Genomic DNA, 19,461 nt, shown 5'->3' on the forward strand with positions numbered 1-19,461 from the left:
CGTCATTGTTAACGCCATTGACAACGTCATTAGCGTTTTACGCCATTACGACGGCCAAGCAGTCCATGTTCCAACACATAAATTACGTTATCGGCTGATAAATGTAAAAGAAAAGCTTCCAAAATAGAAGTTTCCTGGCGTCATTTACCGGATCTCACGTAAAGACAGTGAATGTGTATATATGGGCGAGATGGAAAATTTTCAACAGCGGGTAAAAGAGCATCTCAATGACGTTAACAAGAAAAGAAGTATCGTCAAATGCCTTGGCAGCGCGCGCAGAAAACCTGAGCCATCAAATCGATTGGGATACTGCCGTGATACCGGAAAAAGAGAAAAATCTGTCAAAACACCACTTGGAATATATTCTGACACAAACGACCGATATCATACACTAAACCGAAATGACAGAACCCTTCCTCATATATACACACGCTGCTTACGTCACACTTTAAAGCCTTCATAAACGTAGTATCACACGTTCTCGATTTCACTGTAAACAAGGCTCTATAGTCAAGGGAGCCGAAACGTCTTTTTCTTATTCTCTCGTAGTCGGTGTTCCTCTTTAAATTTTTATGATGTTACTTCCCGACCAGATAGGCTTCCGTTAAAACCTCGACTTCCATTACGCTTTACATATTTTCGCTTTTCAGTCATTAAACTCAGATGTTATAATGCGCCAGCGTATAGTCACCTTCCATATATATTTTCCACTCGAGAAGCACAACCACAGCAACAAGTATATATTGTTTGGTTCCGCGCGCTTCGTAAATGCACCACATTTTGCGCCGTTTAACAGCCGTATGTAGTGGTTGGTTGCAGTGATGGTTGAAATAATGGAAAAATCATGTTGCGAGATATATTCTTCGGGTAACGGCCGCCGCCGTTCCCCTAAGCGCCACACGCGAAGGTTGTGGGTTCGGTCCTCCCAGTGGTGAGCTGTTTTTCCGTTCACTTTCACTTCGCTTTATCTCGTGACTACTGTGCTCCAATTAAAAAACTACAAACAACTCCCTCTACGCTTTCCCGGACTTCGTTATTTGTTGGCCACGAATCATATTCTTGCGTGCGACAAAAAACTTGGAGGACGCTTAAGCTTCGCCTCCAAGAGTAGAACGCGACAGCGTAATCGGGCCCCGTGCGCATCGCCTTCTCAATCGCTAGCCTATAGCTTCGGTTCTCAGCGCATGCCTCAACGTGCCGCAAGGAAACAAACGGCTGTGCACGTAACAGTGGCCGTCTCAAACTATCCTAGAATGCCTACTGCAGTACAGCTGCGCAGTGCCCACTACGCCATAATTCTTTCTTTTGCGAATCAGCGAAGGGTCCACTATAGGCTTCCGTAAGGCGAAACGCGAACCTGCGCAGCTGCTCACTTTGTTGACGCTTTTGTTGATGATGATGATTAATGTCTGAGCGCTTTGTAATAGGTTGGCCTTTAAAACACCTACTCATTGCGCAATTCACACGCTTTGACGCCTGGCACGATTCTACGCTTCTGCCACGCAATATTACACGCGTTAAACACACTCCTCCCACTATACATGACGTTCATATAGTGTTTTTTTTTTTTCCCCGAAGCAGTTTCAAGCAATGGCGTGGCTGTGTGGTAGAACACCTGTTTGTCATACAGAAAGCCTGGGTTCGATTCTCACTCGAACCGAAGATTCTTATTGTTTATTTCATTTGCATCTTTCTCGATTTTTCTGCCAGGGACAACGCTGCTTTTTCGCTCACAATCAACGACACTGACGCCGACACCGACACCGGAATTACGAGCTGTTTAAAGCTATCGCGTTACAAATGGGCCCATAGATCCATTCCGCTTCCCGAGTCACAAAGTTGCGGTGTCGCATAGTACGGTAACATCTGTTCTGTTCACGAGCATAGTGTTAGTCGCAGTTTCATCTCTCATACTAGCGTATACGCGAACAACAAACAATAAAGTGAACCCAGCCTCACGTTTCGTCCATTCGTAAGCAAAAGAGATGAAACCACCTCATATTCTGCAGTGGAACTCTCATTTTCCGCCCTCTTATAAATATCTTTACGCGATGGACAAATTAGAGGTTTCCCGTTTTATAGGTACAAGTGCAGTACATAAAAAGAAAACGACGGAAGACAACATAACCACGGTATTTAATTTACGCGCCTTGAATCCCAATAGCGCACAAGCACACTGTCTTACGACTAATTGTTTCCCGAGGCTTGGCTAACGAGCAAGGCTGCTCTCCAGGCTGCTAGGCAACGTATAAGCAATGAACTAAGCGTTGTCACTTGATTCCATAGGTCGGCGAACTCACTCATGAGTCGACTCACTCAGACTCACTCAGACTCATATCGAGACGCGAGTCTGAGCCTGAGTGAGTCCGGGTGAGTAAAGTTTTTGTGAGTCTGAGTCCGAGTGAGTTCGGTTGGGAAAAACTTTGGTGAGTCTGAGTCCGGGTGAGTCCGGTTGAGGAAAATTTTGGTGAGTGTGAGTCCGAGTGAGCCCTAAGGGCAAAATATATTGCATGAGTGAGTCTGAGTGAGCTCCACATTTTTTGCCGACCTATGGTCTTATCTACTCAAGTTCAGCATCACTATCATCCTTATGTCGGCTAACGTTTATACTCACGTATACTTCCACATAATTCAACGCACTACCATTCACACGTCAGCTCAATATTTATTGATCAGAGGCATGAGTTGAGGAGGGAGAAGGGGAGGAGGTGCCTTGACCTCCCCCCGCGAACCTTTTCACGGGAAGTTACTGATCAAAATATCATGTGCGAGTCATCTCTTTCAATAAAAAGGTCCTTATTGAACTGCAAACTCAGATAACTCGTCTTTGAAGGTACGAGATCAGAATGCGCTAAGTAGCGCACCGAGTATGCGAGATAGTGGCGTTAAAGAGCATTGACATTATGGTCGAAAGAGGCTAATTATAGGCTAGCGGACTCATGAGTCGACTCACTCAGACTCACTCAGACTCAGATCGAGCCGTGAGTCTGAGTCTGAGTGAGTCTGGGTGAAATATATTTTGGTGAGTCTGAGTCCGAGTGAGTCCGGTTGAGAAAAATTATAGTGAGTCTGAGTCCGAGTGAGTCCGGATGAGGAAACGTTTGGTGAGTTTGAGTCCGAGTGAGCCCTAAGGGTAAGATATGTTTCGTGAGTGAGTCTGAGTGAGTTCCACATTTTTTGCCGACCTATGCTTGATTCATTCCCGCTTTGCCTCACCATATCATATGTCAGTCCTATCCTGTCCTATCCTATCCTATCCTATCCTATACTAATATCCTACCCTATCCCATCCTGTTTTAGTCCTTCCCGCGCCCCTTACCTTTATACACACACTTTATTATCCCCCCTTCCCCAGTGCAGGGTAGCCAACCGGACTCAGCCCTGGTTAACCTCCATGCAATTATTTTTATCCTTGTTCCTTGTTTTTATCCTTGTTTTTTATCCTTCTCACTCCCCAATACACATATACAGCATTCGAAAGCGTCAACAGCGCCCAACAATACAGCGCTTATTAATTCATATTTGACCTCAAGAATTATTACACGCAGACACAGACACACGCGTGTGTCTGTGTGTACACGTGTGAGTGCACGTGTAAGTGCACGTGTAAGTGCACGTGTGATCTGAACGCACATCATCCCCCTCATCATCCATGTTTGGTCTGCCGTATGCGTATACTTTTGTTTATATTTCGTCTGGCGCCAAAAGGTATACTCGAGTTGGCACTGTTTATGGTTCACGGTTCGCACGAAATGGCGACGACGTGATGTTTACGCGTTCGGCGAGAAACGCCTGCTCTGCGCAAACCGCGTGGCCCGAGTCACGCGCGCTCAAGGACAGTGTCGGTTTGTACTCTAGTATAGTATATTATGGGACCGGAACTCTAGTCATCACAAGGGCAGTGCGACCAAACGAGAACAGGTCACGGTGTACGAGCGTAGTAAAGTTATCCATGGCATACTTAATAGTAAACTGAACAAAGAAACGGACGAAATATCGGACTAATAAAAGTTTAAGAGCTCAAACTTCGTTTATAATAACAGAGAGCTCAGCTAGTTGGTAGGTATACATTCATGTTAAAAGAGTGGACGTGCAAACGGCTGCAGACTTTCCTGTGCCAAATCTCAAGCATATGTTTATAGTGAGATTCGAAGCTCCTCGGTGATAATTGCTGCGATCACGAGCAAGCTCACATCGGCAGCAGCTCGCGATATATGCAAAACGAACGCTTCTTGTTTTATTTTGATGTATTCGGGTTTGACAAGCAAGGACGGTTAGCAACGCTCGACGCTGACCGCGCCGCAGTGTTCGAGAAGCTTCGCGATTGTAGTAGATCGCATTGTTAAGATTGCGCGCAGGATCCCGATAGTCTACATTATTCCAGAGCTTGCGCGACCACCAGTGATAAGACTGGAAAGTTCGATGCGTGATGTATAAAAGACGACGCGTCCCAGCCATGACCAGTTTTATCGACGGCAGACGCCCTGTTCGCCGCTATCAGTGTACAGCGTGTATTGCTGTAGCTTGAGTTTTCATATCCCGGCCACAAGTTCAGCCAAATAAAGAGTTTCATCTTGAACACGACGACTGCTGTCTTCGTCGACATCACGACCCCATGACATCTGGTGGAGGTGCTGGGTATTCGACATTCGACATTACGGTCGTTTACAAGTGAAGAACGTCTTGCCCCTTCGAGCCCACTACCTTCTCGTGGTGCCGTCAGCATTGCGACCAGAAGTCCTCCAGGCCCTACATGACGACCCGACGGCTGGACACCTCGGTGCTTCTCGCACGCTGACAAGAATACAGAAGTACTACTGGCCGCGCCTTGCCGTCGACGTCACTCGCTACGTAAGGCAAACCGAACGCTTCTCGCGATATGACTGCTTTTCCGCATTTGTATTCCTGAGAACACGCGAGAAACTTCGTTGTGAAATGCGCAACGCATTCGTAGCGCGGCGACTTGGTTTACCATGCGCAAATAGGAGAACAGTTGCGACGGCACCGAAAAGACGAAGAACCTTGACGGCGTTGTGTATTCGAGAACATACGCGCGAGCTAGAGACATTATAAAGGCGATAAGGGCGGTGAGGAGTCGTTCGTAAAGTACGATCGACATGCTTGAGCATAGGCGTGCGCACAGCTTGAGCATAGGCGTGCGCACAGGGGGGGTGGGGGGCAGGAGTGGTGCCCCCCCCCCCGAGTCACCTAAGAGGGGGGGGGAGGGTATCTGCCGCGTACATTGACTAAGTAGGGGGGAGGGGCGCTGCGATGAACCTTCGCCCCCCTTGTTGGGGAACCCTGCGCACGCCTATGTGCTTGAGTATAGTGACAATGATGACTTTTAGGATTGTTTCCTACAAGTAGTCTACCTCACAATTAAAGGACCGAAGCTTTCACCTGGCTGACAATTGTAGCTTGTTGAAATCTTGCTTTCCGCGTGTTTATTTGCTGCAAACAATGCAAACAAGCTACAGTAAATAGAGAGGACTGTTTTCGGTTGACGTCTGTCTGCGGAATGTACAGCGGGCGTGGACAATATCCCCGGGAAATGCGGTACAGGCGCTGCTACGCGACGCGCGCCATGCCCACGAAATAGCGCTCTGTCGCGCTGCCTGAGGATCCACAACCTTGCTGACGTGATCGCACCTCCGCCCGGCAAGTTTACTCGTTCCAAGAGCTCGACACACGCTGACTGGCAACGCAACCAGAGTCGATGTGGAAGTGCTTAAACCGGCAAGCTATAGAGGTCATGTGAGAATGCTTTTATCATAAAGTATGGAACAAGAATTTTCCTGTTATTTTAGAAAGCGCCAATTCATCATGTAATTAACATGTTCTCGTTCATAAACCGATAAACTGTTTACGGAGAGCGATTCTGGGCACAAAACTTCGGTACGGCCAAGCTGCAACTGCACGGACCTACGACTCTATACAGAGTGCGGCGAAAGCTAACAGAGTAGAGCTACGCAGATATAGTTAAGTACACTGTACAGGTAAATGCAGTGTATGTAAATAAATTTTATCGATGAAATCGCTTTATTTTCATCTTTAATTTCATCGTAGCGATGAAATCTCTACAACACTCAAAATAGGCGTTTAAAGTACGGACAGAAGGGCAAAGTATGCACGTGCAAGGAACAAAAAAAAAGAACAAAAATATTATTAAATGCGGGGAGGACGCATATATCGACCTTAAGCAAGCCGAAAACGACTCGAGGGGAGGATATAACTCGTGCTCGCAGCGAACAATCGGTGATCGCAAAAGCTTTCTATAGGGCGTGACACTCCTGCCGACATATAAATATATTCATGCGGAAAAACAGCACTTGAACAAGGGCGAAAAGGCAACGATACAGAAAGGCGCCGATGCATCAAACAATGCGTCCAATGATTCAGAAATTAAAAAGAAAAATGAACAGTGAGATGTTTTTATTTTTATTTTTCCACTAACTTGAGCGAGAATCATATTTTCGGGAAAAAGCCACTCCATTTTGTGCATAATTTATTCGTGTATCTATATTGCCTACGTCATTTCAACTGCGCGCGACGTGCAGAAAGAACTCCGCGCGTATATATATATATATATATATATATATATATATATATATATATATATATATATATATATATATATACACCTTCCACCGTGGTCACAACGGTGTACCCTCGCCTCAGCTGCTGCTTCTCGAAAGGCCGGGGTTTATAATTTCTCGCCTACGCCGTCTTGTAGTCTCAGCTTCTTGCCATCGGGTTGTTGTGGGTCTCCACCTACCGTATTTACTCGAATCTAAGCCGATGTTTTTTTCGAAAAAACGATGTGCGAAAGTGGGGGGGTCGGCTTAGATTCGTGTACAATTAATAGGTTTTTTTTCTTTCCTAGCCTTGCGAATTTCGGGGGTCGGCTTAGAATCAGGGCCGGCCTAGATTCGAGTAAATACGGTATATCAACGGCGGCCCACAGAACACCTGCCGCACATCTATCCTACGCGCGAAGCTCTCGCTAAGGAATTGATTGCGGTTCTCTCTTCATTTTTCTATTCATAAGTACCCAGGTTTTCCATTTGTTCTCTGTGTTTGTCTGTCTGTTTTTTGGGGGGCACTTTCATCATCCAAAGGGGGCGCCAATGGAAAGGGGGGGGGGGGGGTCCGGAGAACCCTGCGCGAGTGTGTCTCGTTGTTATCATACGCGAACATTCCAAAGCTATAATCATTATATAACCTACGCTCTATATTTCCGTTGCGAAGAACGCATGAGATAAAAAACATTTAAAAAACATAACTTAAACGTCGTTGCACCATTGCTCGCTTGAAATTGCGCTGTCTGATATTTTCGTTCTTGGTAGTCGCATGCTTACCTACACTCTTCAACTGAACGAAAGCTGGTGCCCCGTATATTCTCACAACTCACCTGGTGAAGCATTGTCCACGTACAGCGTGAGAAATCTGCACTATATATATCAGCTTTTAATCTGGAATGAAGGCAAAGAACGCGTTGACAGTTTGCACGACGGTCACGTATACATACCGCACACCCAGCTAGCTATACACGTATGCGTATTGGCTTTCGTAAACCAGGGCAGAAACCGGTTCGAGTGCGCATTCGTGAGTACGAGGGTGTTTCAAAGGCGACCATTTCCAGTTATTAAATATGAGGGATTCGAGACGAAAGAAATATTACGCGTCTTGCTGGACAAAGTTCATAGATTGGTCATTCGTTAACTTCCTCCGCCCAAATAAAGTGGCAAGTTCCATACGGCGCACCAGTCTGCTATGACGTAGAGCCCGACGCGTGTGTGTGCATGCGTGCTCGGGAGGGAGGGGGGGGGGGGAGATATTGAAATGAAGGAACTATCGCCGTATGCAGGCGACGTACAGCTACTCCTTAATTTTCGTTTGCTTGATAAACAAGAAGAAAAATATTGCAAGAAGAACATATGTGTTGACACCAAGGTACAAGGCTAAAAGCCATCTAAAAAGTGTAAGCTGCAATGAAGTCCGCGTACCACCTGAGGAATACAAGATTTTTTGCTTTGGACAATGCGAATGAAACAGTAACAAATTTTTATAGACAGCGCAACGAAAACCGAGGGAAGAGAAAAGGAGAGCTTGAAAGAGAGAGAGGTCGAAAAGGCGCTACGCCAAATCGTCACTCTCTCCGTCCCCTCTGTTTTTGTTTGGCTGTCCACCAAAGCTTAGGTCGTGTTCTACCATTCCTCAAGTGTGCACCGTTCTGAATGAAACACCAACATAATGTGACACGGAGAAAACATTTTGGTTGCCATGAATCTAACGCCTTGACAAGCAAGTGGACAAGTGTCAAGTAACGTACGCGACGTCGCGCAATCTGGCCCCATGGAAACACACGGGACGTCCAGGAAGTTTCGCCAGAGGTGCGATCGAAGAGGATTGTGCGGCTCAGCGACAAATAAATCGAAAATCCGTTTCCCAGGCGCGTCGGCGCGACCACCCTAAACCGGCTAGGGCCTGTCCTGCCTGTGCGTGGCAACCAGTGACGAATTAATCGTCTTAGAAAGCCTCGATCGAGTGCGACCGCGGAAGCAACGGCGTGCACCCTCATGTCTCGAGAAGCACTATATACGGCTGTGCGTTAATACCCGCCGCTATGCCTGCGCTGGCACTTTATCTGTAACGCTTTATTGCGCCACCCGCAGACGCCGTTATATCTTTACGATACGGAAATCTTACCCTGCAGACAGGGCGCGCAGCGCCCGTATGAGTATCTTACGGGAACGAGCAAAATCAGCGCTCCTATTCACGAATGTAATGCAGTGTAAACACCGATGATTCGAGGGGATTTCCACAGAACCAAACGGGGGAACCCAAACGTAACAAGCGGGAACACGCAGCAAGCGGGAAACTTAAAAAAAAAAAGATCATGGCCGGTCTCAATATGGTCTTTACGAGGTTAACATTCTTTGGGAACTTTCAGCAACTCTCCAGTATGTCCGTATCTAAAATCTTTCACGCCAACTTGGATCACTGGCCCACAGGGTATGTGTCCGAATAGACAAAGTGAGCTGTTGGCATACGCAATAGAGAATTTATATATATATATATATATATATATATATATATATATATATATATATATATATATAACATTGATTTGACATCAGGTATGTGAACATTCTTGGCCAATTAATTATCCAGAATACGTATGCACCACTTGATGGATTCTCGGACAGACGAGGACAACGGGCAAGCGGAAATGTTGGTAAAACAAAATGAAGAAAAAAAAGAACAAAAATTTTAGCTACAGAGAAGTGAAAAATGTCGACTTCAGAAGCAGCAGAGTGCTTAGAAAGAGGTGACTACAACATTAGGAAAACAACGATGTTCGGCACATGGTCTTAAAACCCTCGACGTACATGCATAACGAAAGGAGCACTATCGGACCAACGACCTCAAATTGAAAAGAAAAATGCGAAACTTAAAGGGACACTAAAGAGAAAAACGAGTGTTCTCATATTAGTAAACTGAAGTTTATTTGAAGAAACATGAATGCTTATACATAAAAAAAAAACCGAGCCAGAGACTTAACCTACCTAGTTTCAGGAATTTTCGTTGAGCCAATGTGGCCAATATACGAAGAAACACTTCGAAATCCGTGACATCACCATCGAATATTACGGCGGGAAATTTAAAACGGAAACTTTTGACATTTATTTTCTCATCTATTAATGAATCTATGGTGGTCAAATTAACGATACTAGACTTTCTTAGAGTAAAATTTATCATTCTAAACTAATTTATTGCTTCAATTTAGTGTCCCTTTAAGAAAGTGCCGTCATTGTCCATGCCATCATAGCGCACAGTCTGGGGCCAACAACGTGTCCCAGACGCCACCGACGCGCATAGCGCGTACGAATACGCATCTTGCTCGGCAGTGCAAGCCTTGCAAAGGCGGACTCCTAATTGAACACTGAGGCGCACTCCGAGACGTCGTCGTGTCAAGGTCGGAAATTTAGAGCGCGTGCCAATTGCAGCGAAGGAGGAGACGATAGCCTCCGCCGGCGCGGAGACTGCGCTGCTGCCAACTATGTCCCGTAAAGAAGGCGAGAAAAAACAACAACAAATCGTTTACGAAAACGAAACTGGTGGTTTGCGTCCACTGCAATGTGTACCAAACAACGAAACCGACAAAAACGGATACATTACATTACTTAAGATATAAACTTAAAAATCAAAACAAAGCTAATTATAAAACTGCGGACCGACCCTTGTTAACGTTGCACGTCTACTCCGCGCCGGCAAATGCACATTGGTAGTGGCACGCTTCACTGCGAGGCAGTAGTGCGCTGCGAGTAGGCCGGTAGACAGGAAACTGAAAGTTCCGCACGGGTGCTGAAAGTTACGTTAGCGTTACTGTTGGTTTCGATTGGCAGTCATAACTTTGGCCAGATAGCAAAGACACGCAGCGCGATGGATAGTGACGGAAAGGGCGCGTAAAAAAAATGTACGGTTTGAATATGCACACATTTTCTTTTTTTGAAAAAGGTCGCTGGGATAGCAAAGTATGGGGAAGGTGCTACCAGAATGCGCAAGAAGCCTTCATAAATGTTTGGGGCAGCAAACTTGAGCGGACGAAAACATAAGTGGAGGAGGAACTATTTTTGTCCGCACAACAGAGTGCACAAAAACACGGTAAACCGAAATAAATGCGGCTAAAGATAAATTTAACTTCGTGCCTAAGTTACGACGCCTGAAATTGAGTATATTAAGTAGCTTGTTCGGTGACCAAAGAAGAATGAACCACTTTCATCGGTTTTCTTGAGAAGTTCTCCGGCACTAGAACCGTTATATCAGCTGTGAGCGTGGTTAGGAAGTTGCAGTTGCAGTACAGCGCTAACTACCACGTGGATATTAGCTGCTACTGCCGCTGCACATGGGGTTATTCGTGTCACCAGAGCTTAAAAATGCAATGCTCCTGGTCTGACGCCGTTTGTACAAGCATTATAAAGCAACTATCTCTTACCGTTGCGACGACAGGTCAGAACCCGCGTAGCGACAGCACTCTTGTCTTGTGCGACCGCTCTTGGATACGAAATTGACGAGGCGATACGAAACTACCCGCAGCAGACGCTAAAACAGCTCGAACGGAGCGGCCTGTTCAGTATGTTGCAGAATGCAGAATGGCGCGGTTGAATGTGATACGAAGTTGTGGGAATATGAAGCTCCATAAATTTTTCCTTTTCTTCAATGTCTTGGACATTGTCTACAAAGTTGTGCAGAGTGTTGACGGACACGCGCAAGGCAAGTACACGCGAGTGCCACATTTGCTCGTGCCACCCGGGACCAGAGGGGGCTTTTTGTCACCCGAATCCAAAACTAGGCCTTCTCCACGGAGCTGTGCTGCAGCTGTTCGCGTGATCCCGCGTCTTTAGCGTGCTTCTCGTTAGCGTAGGCCGCTAACGCGTGCCGACGGACATACAGGCAATGATTTAAAAGTACGCAGGCGGAAACAAGCGCGGAAGCCTTATATCCTGCGACCGCGCAGCCGAAACTGCAGCAAATCGATAGCGCTTCTATCCACTGCTGCGTTTCCCATTTTCGTGCCTCACGTGCTGACAGATGCCAATGCTTTCCGAAACCACACTTCACCGGTAATCATTGTTTACAAACTTTGAGAAACAGCTGCGCCCTGTCCATCTCCGGCTGTGTGGTCAGACGGTTATATTACAACTTGCGGAGAGAGAGGGAGAGGAGAAAAAATCGCAGCGGTCGCCGTGAAAGTATCGACCAAGCAAGCAGCGGTAGCTGGCGCGAAATGGTGCGTGCGTGCTGTCTGTGTGTATGGCCAAGTGTGGGGTTTTTTTCTCCAGCGTGGTAGCGCCTCCGCCGAGTGACAAATTCGCCGCGTGAGCGTGCGCTGTTGCTCGGTTGTAAATTTGAGGCACGATCTTGACAATTCGTTTAACGTAGTAATTGAAACGCTGCATAGAACGCGGAGGGCGCTTACGCGCGCCGTGTTTTAACAGTGGAGTGCGTACGGACATTAGTCTGACAGGACTTCTGGTATAACGCTTTTATTTACCATCAAAATCGACCCATGTCGGGCGAGCTGTGGCGCGTACTTTTTTTTCCTTTTTTTTAATGGTTTTATAAGGACACGTCGAGCAGCGTCCGCTTGCCGTCATGCGTTACGCCGTGGAATTTCATTCCTGTTGATATGAGCAGTGACATTGGTAGCTTACCACCGTATCTGTTTCTTTCTTTTTCTTTCTCGTGTCATTGGCCGATTTCGCGCGCTGATTATCCCCCTTTCGTCTTTTTTCATGCGCACGTGGTGATGTCGAAGTGCACCAGAGGTTTCATAAAAAAAAAGGGGGGGGGGGGCAGGCCCGTCCGCGTGCCTCATGTTCAAAGTGCCTTGTTTGAAACCGTTTTTGATGCATATTAACAGGTCTTTAACACGCGTCACGTGTTTTCTTTTTTTTTTTTCTGCAATGTCCTTCTTAGACAAGACTTCTCAGTGGCTCAGATCTGCTCGTGCCAGTGATGAGATTACGTAATCGGCAACTCGCTCCCACGCGTTTGCGCGGCTTTGTTTCTCAGAACAAAAATCAGTTCAGCGGTACTGCGTCGCAAACGTGACTTTTGCGGTGTTTACGCGCAACGTCATGGTTCAGTGTTATTTTTGGTCTTACAGTTTTATCGTTTCCTGGAAATCGAAACGCGCATACCACAGCATTTTTTTTAAGGCGCAGATGGGATATGCTTTTGCGTGTGCCTGCCGCCCCCCCCCCCCCCCCCCCACACACACACAGTTTTTTTTTGTATTCGGGCGAGCAGACTACAATGACTTTTATGAATAGTGTCAGCACTCTTTGTCCTATTGTTTAAAACTGCTCTGCATCGACACTTCGAAAGTTCGAAAGTTTGCTCTTTTTTTTTTTTTTTTACTTTGAGTAACGCTTATATGAGATTCCTCAGCCCTAAAAGTCACCCTTGTTTGCTCTGTGCTCTGCGGTTTGTATCATTATATTATTATTATTATTATTATTATTATTATTATTATTATTATTATTATTGTCTTAGCTGGTGTAATTTGCATCTAATGCAGTGTGTGTTTGCTGCTCACTTAGCTTACTGTTTTCATTAAGAGGTCCGGAACTTAAGCAGGAAGTGTCTTGGGAAATTCTCCGCTCTCGTGGGCTGAAAACAAAGGTGTAGTAAAGAAATTTCGACATTACAGCTGTGCGCATCTGCACGGCCTGTTCTCCACAATGATTCATGAGCCTTTCCGCATTTTCCTTCCTGTTGCAGTATGGAGAAGAAGGCTTTTTGTCATATTTTCTGACGGCTTTCAGTTTTCTGACGTCATCTATGGAGACGCCAGTTTTCTGCCATCATCCAGTTTTCTGACGTCATCTCTGGAGACGTTATTGCAGGACCATATTGCGCAGTCAGTTCCGTACACAACTTCAGTGCCATGTTTTAAGCTCTTATCACTTTAAGGGTGCAACAGTGCAAATTTCTGGCCCTAAAGCAAGGTAGTAGCCTTCAGCTGTTGAAATACAGGGCTTAGGATGTCTGTAGCAAAGATTTTTAAATCCGACTAATGAATTTGAAACTAAGTTGCCTAGGCTAAGACATGGCTTATTAAAGCTCTGGTTTTTTTTACTGTGGCAGTGTGTGGGTTCAAGTCTTGTATTTTGTAGAAATATGAAAGAAAGAAGGTAGACTTGTTTTAGTTTTGATGTTGGCATAGAGTTTTGAGAACCTCACCAACTACCAAACGAAACAATGTCTCAATTGTAAGAAGAGATTAATTCCAAACGTTTTGTGGACGTAAGAGTCCTGAAATGAAAAACTTTATTTTGGCCATATCTTGTGTCCTGCTAGTTCAAAGGAGCATATTAAAGTTAACCCTTTCAGACTCCATAACGAAGAACTGTCTGTAAATGTGTCAAATCGATACATTGTTTCAAGGCACTCAATAGTATATTGCAACAAAAGTAATGTCATACGTTAATTTATGTTTGTTATAGTAACTAATCCTAATTAAGTTGTAATTAAATATCTATTTATCCTGAGGTCATTGATGCTCTGTTTTGCCATAAATAGAATGGCATCTCACGCTATAAAGATAGTGCTAGTTCATTTTTAGTTATGTTCAGTTTGAGCAAATAAAAGTTATATACTTTTCACGTGGCTCGCAGGAAGTGGCACGTCGGACGTGGTAGTGCCTTCAGCAAAGTGATCATATGCAAGAGTACACTGCAAAATGAAGTTAAATTAAGATAGATTTATTACGCAGAAGGTTCAGTTCATCCAAGGCTCGATATATCTCGCTCTTTCCTAGCCCCTAGTTGATACAAATAGCAAAAAACAAGTGGTGTGCACAATTGTGTACATAGCGTGTCAAAGGGTTAATGCTTGCCAACTTGGAAGGGGAAAAAAGATGAGATTGCCCTCGCACGAGGTGGTTAGACAATGCTCCTGAGGCCTCTGGGAAAAATCTGACTCAATAAGCTTGAAGAACTTGTGCATATATATCTCCCTGGTCTTCATATACTCCCCCGCCATGGTGGTCTAGTGGTTATGGCGCTCGACTGCTGACCCGAAGGTCGCGGGATCTAATCCCAGCTGCGGCGGCTGCATTTTCAATGGAGGTGAAAATGTTTGAGGCCCGTGTACTTAGATTTAGGTGCTCGTTAAAGAACCTCAGGTGGCTGAAATTTCCGGAGCCCTTCACTACGGCGTCCCTCATAATCATATCGTGGTTTTGGGACGTTAAACCCCAGATATTATTATTCTTCATATACTCCTGTCACCAGGAGTCGTCGGAGACTATCATTCAACGGCAATAAAAGTTTCACGTGTGCTTAACCTTTTCGTAACCTTTTGTTCTAAATTCGCAGTCGAGGTATGTTGGGATAGAATAGTCAAGTTAGCCATGTCATGGTTTTTTCTTTTCTCAATTGTGAAGTTGCATTTAAAGTGCATTATGATGGAACAGTCAAATTAATCATCTCATGGCTGACACTGTAGTTTTGCTGACAATGTGTGAAGGGTGTTTTATGTTATATTATTCCTTGTTACAGCGGACATGTTACTTCTTTTTTTTCTTCTTCTTTTTTTTTACGTGATGCATTGAGTACGGTTGAAGCAACTGCAGATTTTGACAGTATGAATGAATAGTTGCTGCTTATGTGAGTTCATCCATTCATTTTTTTCTTTCATGCTAGACGACAGCTTCACCATGATATTATATAATTAAGAGGCTACCTTAACTTTATTTGTTATGTAAGCTCTTGCTCTGTAGTTTTTGTTCAGTTACACCACACAACTGTTTCTTTTATCTGTTGAATAGTCTGGACTTTTTCACTTTGTATAGACCTTGCAAATTTTGCCCTTCATTGTATTCCACACCTGCTATGTTCCAACACGCACATAGGAGTACAGTCATTCTATGTATTGTTGCTGCAACATCATTGGAAGTTACCTGCAATGGTAAAATAAATCGACTTTGCTTGGTTATGTTCAGGTTATTTTTAACACTGCTTTTCCTCTGGTAAAGTGTGTACACATTGTATTACTGCATGTGGGTAGACTGATTTGGTGTATTTTGCCTACCTTGTTGCTCATGTGCTGTGATGTAAGTTTCCTTTTTATTGTGACAGTCTCCGCTGGTTTTTGCCGCCGCCGTCATGCACCGTATATGTATAAGTATATGTATATATATATATAAAAGTCCCAAAGAAAAATAATTCAGAAAAATGCTTTCGAAGTGCAGAATCGAACCAGCGACCCCTCTCTCCGCAGCGCGTGGCGCTAACCACTACGCCACAAAGCGCAGATCCTTCAGGTAGCTAACGGCGAGCGTTATATACACACCCTTTACCGCTGGCAGGACGCAGAGACGGCAGGCACTTATAAGCGTTTCTTCATTACCAGTGAGATGGCGCAAGGAGCACAACAGGTGCATTTAAAAGTAGTCGGCTAGCTCGCTCGCTTTTTCTAATATTTGCGCAGGGAGAACCTTGCTGTTCTGCTGTCTGCTCGCGTGGTAGTTACTGCCGGGGGGCAGATATTTCTGCAGCGTAGCAGCGCGTCCATCACGGGCTGCTTTTCTTGCTATCGTATTCATTGCTTCGCCCTTGCGGCGAAACTGTGACTTTTTTTGTTTGCATTGCAGGTTTTGTGCAGGCAGGTACTGACATCAACGGACTTGTTGATGGCGTCCTCGCACAGATTTCAGAGGTGTGTAGTCCTCAAACATTTGCTCAACGGCACCTAACTGTATTTACACGAAAATAAGCAGTTCTCCCTCCTACCTCCCCTACTCCTCCTGAAAATTCAAGGGCCCTGTAGTTCCAATGTGGTCATAATTTTCGAAGAAAAAGAAAGAAGGCATCAGATTTTTGTGGACTGTGCAGTTTAGTATAAGGTGGGATTTCTGAGCGGTTCGTGGTCAAAGCCGTAAGAACACTTTGTTGTTTGAAAATACTAATGTAGGTCGAGACACCACGCTTTGAATTTAACAATTATCTTGAACGCCACAGACTGTAAACATTTTATGCCAATTGTGCGTTTCTTATCAGAGGAAGACAACTTCATTTTATGTGCTATGTTGCTGTGCTGCAATTTCACATTTTTATACACGTGTAGTTCCAGGATAAAATTGGCTTCTACCTATCTTAAAATGCTCCATGCACAGAATGTATGGCAGGCACATAGGCGATTAAAGAAAGGATGCAGGCTTTTGGGGGCGTCCAAAATAGATCAGCAGGAAATCATAAAGTTATCTAGAGCACTGATTCATGCTGCTGTTTCACCTACAGCAAGGTCTTCCTTGATTCAGCTTGCACATCGGCCGAGGTACTTCCTCTTTCCAGCATCATGAGGAACCTTTGTACAAGGCTCTCTTGAGTTGAGAGTCTGTAGATCTAGACACTTGTATAACTCAAATAGATAAGGTGCATCTCGCCTTGGAAAATGCTGAGTGAACGTCGTTGCCGTTTTATTGCAACAGACTGCGTATGCAGTCTGCAAGATCCATCGCAAGAATTGATAAGCATCAACTCCTAGGAGGCGGCAGAGGGCGGAAAAAAGGCCATTTGCTGTGAACTAAACGTTTTTTTTTTTTCTTTAACAAGGGAAGGAAACTGAGCTCACTAAACAAGACTTTTCGTGAAAATGAGCTTGTACACTTGCACAAGAAAGAGTAATAAATGATGGGGACACGTCTTCCTAGACAGATGTGAACGTCTGCTTTATCGAGGAATGGCACCTTTAACATGTGTAGGTCACACAAACTACCACGTGTTGAGGCTGAATTTGAGACTATGTTCACCCGCCTCACAGGAATTCAGCTTCTTCACATACCCTGTCTTGTGTAACCTTTTGTAGCTGATCGTACATGTCAGATTTTCTTTTTCATTTTTACAATTTGCTCACTTCTGTGTGTTCAATGTGGAGCTGCTCGTCTGTAGGTGCCCTTCATACGTATTCATGTGTGACATTTGGATTTCCCTTCAAGCTAGCTCAGTGTCATAGTTTCTCAAGTTCATGTTTGTGATCTCTAAGCGCAAATATTGGAAGCATGGGCCCACGTTGCTTCTAATGGCTGTGGCAGTCCCTTCATACAAGCAGCTTTCTTTTCTTTCTTTCATTTTTTTTCTTTTTCTTTTCTTTTCTTTTTTTTCATATGCATACTCTGAAGTGAGAAAGGACCTTCTGTTATGGTACCAACTCTACGAAGAAAGCATGTACAGTGGCAGTCAAAATTTTAGAGACCATGGGAGCGCGTGGCATACAGCACCACGGCGCCTTCTGATGGCTGCCTGCGAAGCTCGAGAGTGTGCACTGAGCACGCACATTCTTACTTACCTGCCAGCCTGCTCATTCGCTCCCTTCAAGTGCGCACACACCGTAATGCCAGAAAAAGCGTAAGGTGCCACTTCCGCAGTCGCCGTAGAAGTGCCAAGCAATGATATTGTGACAAAAATACGTAATTTGTACTGGCAGTGCTTGTTGCACGCCGCATTCTTCGCAGGCAGCCATCAGAAGGTGTCGCGGTGCTGTTTGCCACGCTCTCCCGTGGTCTCTAAAATTTTGACTGCCACTGCATATGTACGTATGTCACTAAGCAAAGGCACTGTGTAGCTATTTAATGTAGGCACTTAAACAAGAAAAGTGCTTGAAAAATAAAAATGGAAACTAAAATTATTCGACATGAGCAAAGGCAGATTTTCGGCACTCAGCAGATGTGTCCACCATATGGGAATGGCACCTCGCAAAAAATGGTTCTTGTTTCCTCAGATTAAGGAAAGCATGTTAACTTTTGCACACTCGTGCTCCTCCTAACGAAAATTTCTTTTATGAGCATTCAGTTTCATGAAGGGCTCCATGTCTGTTGGCATGTCAGTATTCTAGCTGGCAGTGTAGAACAGGATGTCTGTCTGTAGTGCCCCAACGCAACAAAAACTGTGGAGTCTGTAATAAGGAGTCAGCATTTTGAATAAATAGTATTTTTAGTATTCACCAAAATTACACAGTTCTTTAGTTTATACATTAGTTTACATTCCAAACTCGGAAAGATTAGTAGGTTTGCATGCATGTTAACTGCTATCTTACTGATCGCGGGAGTCATAGGTACTGCTTTGTATTGAGTAGTTCGTGCTGTACAGCTGTTTATGGAGTCGTGACTTCACAAATGTGTTCACCATTAAATTTTTTGCTGAACTTAACAGGTGAACTGGGGTTACCTTTGTAATTCTTGTTTTCCTGTATGCTTCTCTGCAGCCATCAGCAGTTAGCAGTTCGTCGCCTGTCAGGTAAGAAAAGGCTTTTGATAGAGTTTTCCTTGATTGGGAAATGTGTGTATAAGGGAGAGGAAAGTAAAGAAGTCGATCAAGGCCGTTCTTTCAAAAGCATTGTTGTCTTGTTTCTTCATACAGCTTTGCAGACTTGGAAGACAGTAGCACAAATATGTACGCAAGCCCGATAGCGTTTGAGCCCGCCCTCATGGACTTCAAATCGCAGTAAGTTGGCAAAAAACTTCGAGCTTGTGGTCATTTCAGGAATGACTTCATTTCGCTCATTGAGCTGAATGTCTAGTTAAATTAAATTCTTAATTTAAATGTAAAACTTGTTGTCATTAGTCTTGGGCATAATAGGCAAATAGCTATTATTGGAAGCAAATTGAATGGACTCTAGAACGAGGAAGCTGCTTCTGTTGATAGATATTCACTTTAGCATACTCGGTGAGTACTTGTGTGGGTTTGGCCCAAAATACATTGCAAGGGTGTTTACAATGTTGGTTGTGAGATTGCTGATTATGCATAGTGCTTGGTTTTGGATATGTTGGAGTGAATGCAAGTGTGAGTCATAGGTATTATCTCAGAAGGAAATGTGGTAACAAATGTGACTGTGAAAGTAAAATACTATGAGCAAACTTCATAGTCACCCTAATGCAATTGGCTGTGCATG

At 44.6% G+C, this 19,461-nt stretch overlaps 2 protein-coding genes across 3 annotated transcripts in view; one reads left to right on the forward strand and one right to left on the reverse strand.

The window, feature by feature from the left end:
• Positions 1-11,067, reverse strand: part of LOC119383049 (monocarboxylate transporter 12) — a 45,755-nt gene extending 34,688 nt beyond the window's left edge. Inside the window, exon 1 of the mRNA XM_037651029.2 lies at positions 11,000-11,067. The gene's annotated coding sequence lies outside the window, so the exon portion shown is untranslated. The remainder of the gene's footprint in view (positions 1-10,999) is intronic.
• A 44-nt stretch (positions 11,068-11,111) lies between these two features.
• The window catches only part of LOC119383050 (transmembrane protein 131), a 60,262-nt gene continuing 51,912 nt past the window's right edge, over positions 11,112-19,461 (forward strand). For both annotated transcript variants that reach the window (XM_037651031.2, XM_037651032.2), the window contains exons 1-4: positions 11,112-11,277; positions 16,166-16,230; positions 18,775-18,806; positions 18,930-19,013. In XM_037651031.2, coding sequence (XP_037506959.1) covers positions 11,157-11,277; positions 16,166-16,230; positions 18,775-18,806; positions 18,930-19,013 — 302 coding nt within the window. In that variant the 5' untranslated portion in view covers positions 11,112-11,156. The remainder of the gene's footprint in view (positions 11,278-16,165; positions 16,231-18,774; positions 18,807-18,929; positions 19,014-19,461) is intronic.

This window comes from Rhipicephalus sanguineus, chromosome 2 (assembly GCF_013339695.2).
Source record: "Rhipicephalus sanguineus isolate Rsan-2018 chromosome 2, BIME_Rsan_1.4, whole genome shotgun sequence".
In the NCBI taxonomy this organism is placed as follows: domain Eukaryota; kingdom Metazoa; phylum Arthropoda; class Arachnida; order Ixodida; family Ixodidae; genus Rhipicephalus; species Rhipicephalus sanguineus.